The sequence below is a fragment of the Pagrus pagrus genome (assembly GCF_965226575.1).
Source record: "Pagrus pagrus genome assembly, chromosome: 8".
NCBI lineage: Eukaryota > Metazoa > Chordata > Actinopteri > Spariformes > Sparidae > Pagrus > Pagrus pagrus.
Window position 1 is genome coordinate 24,764,077 of NC_140192.1, and position 12,736 is coordinate 24,776,812.

A 12,736-nucleotide genomic window follows, 5' to 3' on the forward strand; every position below is an offset into this window, starting at 1 on the left:
TCAGTTCAGTCAGATAGTCAATAGCTGGCAAGCGAAACTTCTACCAGCACGCACGGCCAAACACAAGGTCAAGAGTGGGGTGCTCGGCCAATGAAAAGAGTCCTTTATGGGCTCTGCTGACAGATGCATTCCAGTAGGCCCTGCACACTTGCTTCTATGACGTGAGGGGTTTGACTTTGGGGTCATCATCCAAACAATTCCACTTCCCAACATCTTCAACTAGCCCTCTGTGCTCCATGGAATATCCAAGGTCGAATGATGCACTATCCCTCTAATGTCATACACATTTGCAGTTTTAGTGAAAAGCCATTGGTTCTTCCAGTGGGTGCATAATGTGTCCCGGATAGGGAAGACTGTTCTGTCTTTGTTTGTGCCTACGTGCTTACTGGATGGCAGTGACGTGTAGCCAATTACAGCAAAGATCAGATAGCTTTGTAAATGCAAGTTGACCAACTTGCCCCAGTGTGTAAAGGAGCAGGTTTTTCTATTATGCGTCTAGGCCTGAAAATGGAAAATGACCAAGTATGAGCAGTAAGTTACTGTGATTCTCTATAAATCCTTATTTTTACCAAAAACATATTTATGAGGGATACATGTTTGAAATCAGATTGATAAATTATCAGCTATTTATCGGTATTGGTGAAATTCTAGCCAATAAATAGAGCCAATAATATTAAGCCAAATTGCTTTCATTGACTCAACAAGAGCAGCATTTACAAACTCTGATACAGTAGGTGGCTGTTTGCACCCTGAAAGTTAGTTCATGATCCAACAGTAAACGAAGAAGAAGAAAAATAAATGTTTTTGTAGGTGTGGACGTTTCTTACAGTGTCAGACGACGACAACAACAACACACTTGCAATTTGCAGTACAGGCTCTTCAAGGGTTCTGAAAGGGCAACCAATCTTATTAGAGCTGTGGGGAAGTAAATCATCCATTGTTGCTCACTACATCTTAGCCTTTCTTACCTTGAGGTGTGCATAAACTACATCTTAGGAACTACAGCACAGGAAAATGTGAAATTGGTTATCTGTGTCAGGTTAAGTTATTGGTTTGTTGTTTGTTGGATTCAAGTACTGGAACATGCACTAATACTATAATAACTGTAGATTATTTGTATCAAATTGTCAAGTATTTGGCACTAAATACCAAGGCAGTAGTCAGCTGAACCACCCGTGCATGCCATCACAAGGCTTAGGCTTTTTCAGAAAAATTTGGATGTTCAGTTGGTGTAAGACATAAGTTTTCTCTCTTCAGCTGTCTTGTGGCTGGGCCTCTGCCATGTCAGACACTAGTTCTGGGTTCACAGGACCCGACTTACCAGTGTTTCTAAATGTGACAGCCCCTACAGAAATATTGCTGTGTGAAGAAACATTAGAAATGATTCTCACAGTGACTACCATCCTCCCTCTGTCTCATTCTCTCCCTCTGGTTGCCTGCTACATTTTCCCTCTCCCTCCCCGAAGCACACTTCACTCTGTGTGTTTGCCAGTTCTCATGAGCAGCTGAAGAGAGTGACCACTTTCCTTTGGCTCCTTGTAGAAGTGGATATACTCTGAATCTATAAATTAAGGACTCTCTTTATCCAAGCAAATGTATCGTTAAAAGAAAATCCACTTTATTACAGTTTAACTTAGAGGGACTGTCATGAAGAAACAAATCCTGTCACGGTCTGCCCTGCCAAAATGTAGCACAAGAGAACATTGAAAGCAAATATTTAAATATATGTTTCATGGTACTTTGATTGCTGTTTGGATCACTGTAATGTTTATACCTAAGTCTTCCATTTGGTTTTTGTCATGATTTTCTCCATGACACACCCACCAAACATGGGAGCAGACATCAAAAGCTGTTGACAAACGTTGAGCAATGTTGGTAGAAAACCGATCTCCAACCAGAAGAAGACAAGCTAATGCAAAATTACAAAATAACATTGAATGCTCTGCTTCTGTTCTCCATTTAAAAGCAAGTGTAAAACACCAAAATCAATATTGTACTTGTCAATTTACTTTAAATAGAGCCAGTTGTAACCACTGTGCCCTGACATCGAGATCTTTTACAAGACAGAACTGAAACAAATGACATCACAATACTACAACTCAGTCACACAGAGCAGTTACTGCACACAAAGAGACACGCTAATTACAACAATCACAATATTATTAGCAAGAAAACTAACTGTCCCTCAGAGAAATGAGTGATTTTAACTTGTTTTTGCAGTTCATTCCGGTAGCAAGGTGTACAGTACCTTTTGATATAAAAATCTATTAGTGTATACTGTATGAGTCACTTGTGTTGCTGAGTGTGGATTCATCATTCATAAACACTGTACAATTATGTGTGTAAAGGTCTTACAAATCATGAGTGAATATGCCAAATAGAAGAATACTGCATTAGCAAGAGGAACAGTGATCACATGAAGTAGGTCAGAGGCGGCAAAAGTACAAAATCCTTTGCTCACGTAAAAGTACAGATACTTGTGTAAAAAAGGTCTCTGGTACAAGAAGACGTACTGATTCTACTTCTTTACCCAAGTAAAAGTAAGAAAGAACAGGTGCTGATATGTACCTTTCAGAAAAAGTATCCCTCGGAAGGACATTTCTAGCAGCCTTGTCTGTGTAAAGCTAACTGAACCTCATGTCATATTAATATAATTTAAAGCTACTCGTCGACACACCAGAAAGTTGTTGATTGTTGAATCTCATTGCCAGGACGTCAAATATTGATATATAGTGTTGGTAAAGCGTCCCGAGCACAGAAAAAAATTGAGAAAAAACAAAATGTAGGCAGAGGGCTGCAGGGTCTCTGCAGATACGAGACACAAACGCCTTTTCTCCCCATACGAGTCTCCCTCTCTGTCTGTTTCAGTCTTGTTACGTCTTTTATGTCGTTTCATATTGCTGTGTGCCGTGTGTGATATGCACTGATGATGTTGGGAAGACGGCATGCAATGATACAAATAAAAAAAAAAAAATGATAGTTCTCCTCAAATGCATTAAAACTAAAGTAACGTGCCTGTTTTGAAATTGAGTTCAAGTACAGTAAAAAGGGATTTGTTACTTCCCACTTATGAAGTCGCTGCCTAACCACAGTGACTGAAAGGGTTAATGGGATATGTACTAAACACAAGAAACTAGTGATAAAGTTTTAGTCGTACGGCTACCACAACTTAAATCCAGTCCATAAAATGTAAAAAAAAAAAAACTTAATGCTCTTCATTTGCTATGATAAATGTCAAGGAAAATCAGCAGAACCTTACACTGAAATTGCTCATTGAATAATGGATTAATTGTTGTGTCTGACAAGGCTGAATTGATTCCCAAGTTATCGTTTCCAGACTATCTGATTGTGAAAACTGATGTTGCAAGATATGGTCTGATTGTGCGAGGCTGTTTTTTTCCTATTGTAGCACTGATTTATGTCAGTTAAGTTTCGTTACACTGCCGTTTGTTTTGGAAAAAGAACCCCATTCAGTATCAAAGACAGCTACATGCGTACGTACTGTGACGTTATAGTTCACTAATCAGGTAATCAGAGAATGGTGAGTCACATTCGATGCCGATGAGTAATTTCTGTGGTTATTTTCCGTGTCGACTCACCCAAATGATGCAACAATGGGTGAAACCACTTTCCTTGGCCAAAAGCAACAAAATGTATTAAGGCATTAGTAATCTGTTCAGATTATGAAGAATAAAAGATTAATTCAAAACTTGAATTAAGACAAGGTCAGGAGGACAGTTGGTACCTGATAAAACTTAAAAGTACAGCATCAATACAGCCAGCAAGTCAAAGACAATCTTAATACCTGAGCCACTAGTGAAACCTGTTTTTTATTAATCCTGCTTTTATTTGACCATGTTGAGTTTTGTGATTGAGCTGTCATCAAAAGGATCTTCCCCACACATCACTAGCATTCCCTGGTTGCACAACGAGGCCCTACATCACACCCTCTCTTTTCCATCTCATTAGTCTACACACCTTTCTTTTGACGCAGCTGCTGCCTCACCCTGCCTGTCAGCAGCAACTGTCCATCATATCGCTTAGATTTCAGGCTATTAGTGGCACATCAATGACTACCTACAGCCAGGCACATTAGAAAGGCAGTGTATTCTGTCTCGTGGATCCCAAAAGCACTCTGATGCTCGGCAGCAACTTATTAAGGCAAAGTCAGGGTTTTGAAATGGGGATAAAAGATTGTGTTTTAACTAAGAAGGAACAGGTTTCTTTTTCTTTTTCCAAAACTATAGTCTAGGATGTCGGTGTGTTTGTCTTTCAAGAGTGAAGAAAAGTTTGTATTTCATTCTGAAAATTGGGTGCAGCTACTGCAGTTGCACTAAACCATGACATGTTTTGTTTTTTTGATTGATTTGTCGCACCGGTCTCAAGTTTTCTTTTAAAAAAACAAAGTCATTGTCCTGGCTATACCCCTTTTAGTGTATCTGCCTGATATTCTCAAATAGGCATACTATTTTTCTGATATACAATAGAGCATGTGCATCTGTGTTTGATTGCCTCTGAGAAGAGGGGACAACCACTTCTGTTTAGTGATATCCGCCTGCAATGGGAGCCAGATGTGTTTAGTGATGACATGAAGTCAAAGTCCATGGCTTTGACTGCACACTCCAGAGAAGCAGGGATTAACAGCTTCAGATTGTCCATGTCAGGGGTTTGAAATAGGCGTTTGTTCACCTTTTATAGACGTGTACCAGCCTCTAGTCACCCATCATGCAACTGATGACAATTCACTCGTCGTTTTCATTTTCCAGGTGCTGTTGTCCATCACATGTAATTTATTTTTGTGTGATTGCAGGATTCCCTTCAAGATTGGACAACCAAAGAAGCAGATTGTCTCTAAAACCGTAAGTAAATCAATAAAACGAAAGTTGACTTTATGCACTCAAATTCAAAATGGTTTAGTATATATGAACACTACTGCAACTTAAGCTGCATGTAATCTGATAAATTGCCTCCAGTGATGTCACTTGGTGGCCAAATTGCATTGTGGGTAATGTTGACATTATGTATGTGTAGTGATGTCTTTTCCTGTTTTCAAAGGCTGCGTTACAGTAAAGTGCTGTAATCATCAGACTGTTCTAATTGTTCTAATAACTGCCTTTACCCACTTAGTTATTACATCCACTTTACTAATGATTATTTATCAAAACTCTCATTATGTTAATATTTTGTGAAAATGCCAGTAGTCAAATATTATTGCAATATAGATACCTAGGTATATGCTCAAAAATAGTGTGATATTTGATTATGTCACCCAGTCCAAGTATTTAGGATGTGCTATTGAGTTGATTTAAAAAATGTTGAGATATATAACCTGTATCATGATATAGCCTAAATATTATTTTTAAGCCATATTGCCATATTTTCTCATTTAATTGATTAGTTCTTTGGTCTATAAAATGTCAGAAAATGCTTAAAAGTGTTGATCAGTGTCATCCAAATCCTAAGATGAGGTCCTTAAATATCTTGATTTGTCTAAAATGCAAAGGTATTTAGTTCACTGTCATAGAGGAGTAAAAAACAAAAAAACAAAACTGAAAATATGTTCTTTTCAGGAAGCTGCAATGGAATTTTAACTTTTTTCTGTTAAAAAAATGACTTAAACAGATTAATCTATTTTCTAAATAGTTGGGGGTTAATTTAATAGTTGACAACTAATCAATTAATTATTGCAGGTTTGGTAAAAAAAAAAAAACAAATCTATGTAAATGAAAAAATTAAAACCTGTTTCAGGGCAGTATTTGTAAAAATACAAAAATGGAAAAACCTTTACAAACGGTAGTGTATATACAACATGACAAGTAGTCTAAATAATGTCATCAGAGTGCCTCACCCGAAAGACTGATTGGATGCCAATTTGTCTGAGACATGTAGGGGGGCAGAAGTGGTTACCTTGAAGTGACAGTCAGTGGGTGTTCTTCTTGCTGGACAAAACCACTTCCAGTGTAATGGGTCTGTGGCCCGGCAGTCACTGTCAGACTGGGTTTCTAGCTTCCTGTGCCATCCTGGGCAAAAACCAGGATGGAGTGGGTTAGAGGCAGCCCAGTTAGATGATCCACTAGCGACAAAGTGTCAGCTGCCTTCCTCGTTGTTTTGGCCACTGTGTTTAAATCCAGGAGCCCACAGAACCACAAGACAGGAACACATGCTGCCTCTGTAACCTGCTTGGCATATTTTAGAGACATGGTTGGACAAACTGTTTTGGCCCTTGATGACCCTGGGAACTTGATGCACTTCAAAGTATTTTACCTGCATTTCCACTGAAACCTAGTGGAGTTACAGAAACTAAGAATGCAGTCTGTAACCCCCCAAAAGTCTCTGTTTTTCAGAAAGTACATGGCAGAAACTATTGGGGTAAAGGAGTAAGCCTTTGCATGGTTGAGTGCTATCACAAGCCTTGAGACCACAACAACTTTTGTCATTCATCATTCATTGGTTTTTGCTTTTATGTTTTACATTGTGTCAGTCTAGTTTGCCTAAACTTCTTTGGATGATGTGAAAATGTAAAACGAATTTTGTCCTCAAATACATTTTAAACAATGGAATGACAGAATTTGACATGAAATCTGTTCTTTTATAGGTTGAGAGAGACTTCGAGCGAGAATATGACAAGCTCCAAAAGTAAGTTTACATTTTGAAAGTCTGTATTAAAGGTCCAATACACAACAGTCAGCCTGACTAGATGTCAGGAAAGAACTATTTGCTATTTAAAGATATAATGGAGTAAAGACAGCCTGAGCAGAGAGTGACGTCACAGGTCACTCCAGTCTGGCCGCACATGCATGTTAGTGCGTGTGAGCCGCCTCCCTTCGGATCCCTTGGACCGCCCCATTTATAGACACAGCGAGCTGGGTTTGTGTGTGTTCTGACTTATGCCACTTTTGGGGACAAACACCAGAGTCAAGACTGCATTTGCATGAAAATAGGTCTACCTAACCATGAACACTTCAAGAGTAGTCCAAGTCCGCGGGAAAACCGTGGACTTCCATGGGAAAACCACAGACTTGGGCTACTAAGTATTTTCATTCAAATGCAGTCTTGACACTGGTGTTTGTCCCCAAAAGTGGCATAAGTCAGAACACACATACACACACACACACTCAACGTGCCTTGACTCTCTGCCTGCCGGTGCCTGCCTCTCGTTCCCAACTCTGCTAGTTACTGAAGCAAATAATAGCCAATATGTACATCCTCTTGCTTGCCTAATGTATTTACATCGTCACTTGACATGGTCCACAAAAGGGTAACTCTCTTCCTTCCTATGTGCTGCTGAGAACGGCGGAGGTAGAGAGGGCAGGACACATGGGGGGAAAAGGGGAGGTGTGGCCGACATGCCAGTTTGTTTTGATCCAACATGCTGGTCCTGAACTGTGACCACTAGTGGGGCCCCATTTAGCATTTAGGACCTTTAGGTTCAAACAAGCAAAGAGGTTTTTTGCTGTGTGGTGTTCACACCCTTTTGGAGAGTTTGATTTTGTGTATTGTAGTGTGTTTGAGGTCCATGCTTTTTTGAAATTGCAGTCTTTTGGTACCTTTGATTTCTGTGCCCAAATAATACATCTTAAAGTGCTGTTCAAGTTCTTAAACCCAGTCATCTGTCAGAGATGTCCTTTTGTAAATATAAAAAAAACAATCTGATTTTCTTGGTCAAAAAAGGCATGTTGTAAAATGAGATCATCAACATTTAATTTTCAACTTACAACTAACAAGTTACAGCATTATAGCTTTCTATAGCTTTTACTATGATGATCTACTACCTGCTGCATTGTAACACCCACTGTGTATGTATGAGGGAATTCCCCCTTGCATTCATTTAGAAGGAACTGAAGCTGTACTGTGAACTAGTGTGTATCATCTACAATGCAATGAAGAAGTTCGAAATCTGACAACACTTCAGGACTGTGTCATATACTTTCTGTGTAATTTTACAGAACATGTAGGTGCTTTGATTTTACGTGTCTACAAAGCAGAAACTAACACTTAACAAGTGCCCATTGTACATACAGTTTCTTTGTTCCTCACAATCTGCCAATCCCTGCTGTGTTTGGTCACTTTTTTTTCTCAACATTGAACTGTGAAAGGACCCACGTTTGAGCTATGGTGGAGTCTGAAATTAGAAATTGTGAGAGAGTTAACTTTTTGTTAGACTTCCTCTCAACCTTTGATAATCATACATTCAAGCTATGAGTTATAATCTCAGGCAGTTTCCTGTAATCGCATAATTAGTGTTCAGTGTTTAATCTAGAAAAATGTGGATGTATGTAAGTTTTTAAATAAAATGAAAAGCCTAAACATAAAAGTGAAACTATAACCTATTCATAGATATTATTTAAGCAGCCTACTTTGAATTGACAAACATGATACCAGTGTTTCTATGAAACAAAGTAGAGAGGAGTTCAGAGCACCCAAGACCTGAGAGCTCAGTACATGCGGGCCTTCCCTTACTGTGAGCTGAGGTTAGAGAAACTCCCTGAGGGCCCCGCAGAATGAGTGGGAGCACCATTTTCCTCTCAGGTTTTGTTGAGTAGGAGGACCCATTATCAGGAAGGTGCGGTGCCAATAGACCTTATAGATGAGTCAGAGCAGCAGGCATGTACAGACATTCAGGTTCTCCACCCTAGAGATCCATATCAACACATCGTGGTGCATCCGTGACCTACATATACTTGGTAGGCTTCACCGTGGTTACTGTTTTTACACTCTGTTCCCTGACAAAAGATCATTTTTGGTTTATCAAAATTTATCACAAGCTTAATTGCCACGTACACATCAGCTTGCCTTTTTGTTAGGGGCCCCTAAGTTTGTTATTGAAATGAATATAACCGAAATATGTAGTGAGCTTGACTTAGCACATTTGAAAATAAATGAAAAAAAGGTGTCACTTATACATACACATAACATTTACTGTACACTGAGGATGCAAAAATAAATAGTCCAAATATCGATAGAAGATATAGAAGAAATATCTGCCAGTATTCACCTTGTTGACTGCTATTGGCCTGAAGCAAATAACATGACATTTACCAATGGCAGCAGCCGATGTTTATCTGATGATTCACATTAATTGCACTGGCACATTCTTGAGGTACTGGCTCGTGATATCACTGCCATCAGTTTGTAGGGCTTGTAAGTACTGAAAAGTTCTTATCGTTGAGAAGATAGTTGTATGTCAGGCGAAAAGGCTTTTGAAAAAGTTGTGTTTATAAAAAGAGATTATTTTTCATGTGAAAGAATTTTAAATTTGAGGTTGTTTCATACATTTGTATGATCAAATTTGTGCTCTTTAGAAGATAATTTGATGCAGATCCTAATACAAATTCCAGATCTAGAGGGTTTGAATATTGGCCTGATTGAATTAAAGGGGCTTTGGTGAAGGTATGCGCTCTACCGAGTGCCATTCCAGGAATGTCCCACTTTTTTCTGTGTAACTTCCCCCAAGCAGGCCACAACATTGAAGTGAGTTGCTGAAGCTTAATTTCCAACTAGTTTCATAAAGAACAACAACAACAAAAGTCTCAACATCTGCTGTCGGCATTTTTTTTTATCAGTATTGGCCCAGAAAAGGCGCATCCCTACTGTACATCAAAACCACATATGGATGTCTGTGTCTGTCTAGCTCTAAAGTTGGACACACACACGAGCACATAACAAAACAAAAACATGCAATTAACACACGACAGGCTCACTTTATTTACCTTTTTTCATAGCAACATTTGCACAGATGCTTTAAAAGCAGTGCCTATTTTTTCATTTAGCCTTTAAAATAATTTATTCTAAAGGCTATTTATTTTAGGGTTTTTCCATCATTCATTCTGTCTTAAATCCACACCATGACTACTTTTAGCATGTTTTATTATGTGTGGCATCATGGATTGATGTGAACCTTTTGGGGGTCTCAACTTTTCAAGACCAACATGTTGTAAGGAAATGGCATTTGGCATGAATTATTCTGCTCGATGCAGGTTGGATTTCTAGTGTAGATACATTAGTAGTCAGATTTAATCTACTCAAACTTGACATCTGTAGATAGTAAATAGATGGAACTACAGTGCCTGACCTGGTTTTTGTGTGAATGCAATGACTAGGTATTTACCCAAAAGGTGTGAATGGTCAAACATGGTCTAATGCCTGTTCCTTTTCGAGTGTCATACAAAGGGGTTATGTGAGATAGGCATATAAAATGCTGTCCGTCAAGTTTTCAATAGGGGATGTGGCTCGATGATTGTGGCTGTCCAGGCCCCACGTTTGGGCACTGGAGCAAGGAGCAGCAGCTGTTCCACTAGGCCGCTCTATTAGCACCTTTTGGAAAGCGACTCCAGGCTCACCTGGCACTCATCCAGAATGGCTCTCTCACTGTCAGTGCTGACAGAGCAGAGAAGATGCAACAACATTGTGCAACACATTTTAAAGTAGGAGGTACTATCTGGAACATAAGTTTCACATGCACAAACAGGCACTGGTCTCGGTGAATGCTAGTTTGTTTACATAGTGAGATGCTTTCACCCACTATCCTGTACTGCAATCTCCATGATTGGCAGAGTTTTACTGTTATACTGTTAATTTCCTCATCTCATATTTGTCTCCTTTCATTACTCTCAAGTGTTAACTGTGTCAGCCAATTTACAAGACTATTTTAGTTTTAGTTTGTTTTACGCGTTGCCCTTCATTGACTCCACTGGCTTTCAGAATTGCATTCAAGTCTTGTTGTGGTGTCTGAATCCTCAACTGCTTCTACTCGCAGCAAAGACAGAAATGATAAAACGGATCACATACGAGTATTCCCAGATGTTTTTAACAATGTCAGAATATTTTCTCTAGTTGCAGGTATGACTCAAGACAGGATTGTCATATGATACGTACACAGTGAGCTGAACCCTTTATAGAACATTCATTTTCCTGGTTTACATGCATGCTGAAAAAATGTATTTACTGGGCAATCTATGTTATGGAAATAGGAAGATGTGTTCTTATTAGACACTGATTAGATCCTGCCTGAATTATTGCTATTAATTTTGATTGTAATGTGAGTACGGTTGGTGCAGTTAGAAATAAATATCTGGAATGCAAGAGTATATTTTAATGACTTTAGACGAAGGCTTATATGGCTTATGAGACCCAGTTACATCTAATTGGTGAGAGAATACACAAAGTTACTGTGGAGATTGTTCTGACAGAATGTTTTTTTTCCCGTGGTGTGAACAATGCAAGATGAAGTTGCATCATTTACTGCAAATGACATTTTTGGAACAACCTCCATCTGGTCCGTGGTGATTGAGCGCAAAATCTTAAAAGCACGTCAAGACAAACAAAAGCATGTAGAGGACAAGTTATGATAGAAAATAATTAATGGTGTTTAGTTAGCCTTAGACCCTGCATCCTCAAAGTTTAGTAGCCCTTCGTCAGGGCAACAAACGCACGTGTAAATGATTAAATTGCAATAACAGACCACAGTCTAAAATCAAAGCTGTTTTGATACAAATGCAATCTGACATGGGCTAATACCACAAACTGTTAGGGTTTTGCTACTGTTCTTGACAGTTGTGAATTTTGTGACAAAATGTACAAAATGCCTCTATTATGATTGTGCTGTGTGTAGGGCTGTACTGAATGTCCTCTTTTTACATTTGAAGCTTCTGTTCAGTTTTCAGATAAAGCTTTAAATGTCTGTCGTCATATTTCATGACCCTAAAAAATTAGTCCTCAAACAAAATCTTAAATTTGAATAGAGTACTTTATAATAGAGTTATAAATAGAGTTTTTGAGATTGTGGTTATATAATGTAATTTATGTTGCTGTTAGATTGCTGCTAGACCACCCCGTTAATACAAATGAGTGTCACCGTTTGCATGCGTTTTTGTGAGCATAGTGAAAAGGTTTGTTTTTTTTTGTTTTTAAAGGCTAAACACCAACAAATATGCATTGAAGCAGATTTTTTGTTTGATTAAAAAAATGTTGTTAATCCATCGTTTGACAAATGATTTAGACTTTTGGACTTAATTATTGGAAGTGTTTGGTTCACATGAGTCATTAACAATACTGTGCAGCCACCACTGGATTCTAATTCTACAAATTGATAATACTAATAATATTAGTGTAGCCTCCTCTTTATCAGCAACTGTGCAGAGTTTAAACAGAATAAATTTGAATTTGGATTTAGAATTTGAATTTCAACTTTAAGGATGAAGCTTCAAAAGTTTGAACTGTTCCATACAGCCATACCTGTATATGAATTTAGATGTTTATAAAATGACTGTATTTATCTAAGAAGTTATTTAGTTTCAAAACTCTTGGAATCATACTACACAAGCTGTTTGGTATAATTATTCTACCACTGTATGTTGCCCTTTTTGGAGTTGAACATTTCCTTTACTGTCCTTTTACTAGTGTTCTGGTTTATGAAATGGAGCTGTGTGTGTCCTTCTGGCATATTAAAATTTTCACTGATAAGTAAATCATAATAAAAATGATAATAATTTTGAGGTTCATTATTTCTTTCCTACTCCTTTAGTTGAACAGTTTAAACAGCTAGTAAAGCATCAGAGAGCCAGTCACATTCCTGTTTGATTCATGCACCTGTGGGTTTGCTAGAGCAACCCACCATTTGTTTGTTTCTCAGCCTCTGAACCCTGTATTTGAAGGCAACTGACTGCCATTTTTGGTTTGCATCACCACACATGTGTTACCAGTCCCTTTAAATCTTGTGGCCAGTGGCCATAGTGCC

General features: G+C 38.4%; 1 protein-coding gene across 1 annotated transcript in view; it reads left to right on the forward strand.

Moving 5' to 3' along the window:
• Window positions 1-12,736, forward strand: part of bin3 (bridging integrator 3) — a 33,367-nt gene that overhangs the window by 3,354 nt on the left and 17,277 nt on the right. The window contains exons 2-3 of the mRNA XM_084360527.1: window positions 4,811-4,859; window positions 6,596-6,636. Of these exons, the coding sequence (XP_084216653.1) occupies window positions 4,811-4,859; window positions 6,596-6,636 (90 nt within the window). The remainder of the gene's footprint in view (window positions 1-4,810; window positions 4,860-6,595; window positions 6,637-12,736) is intronic.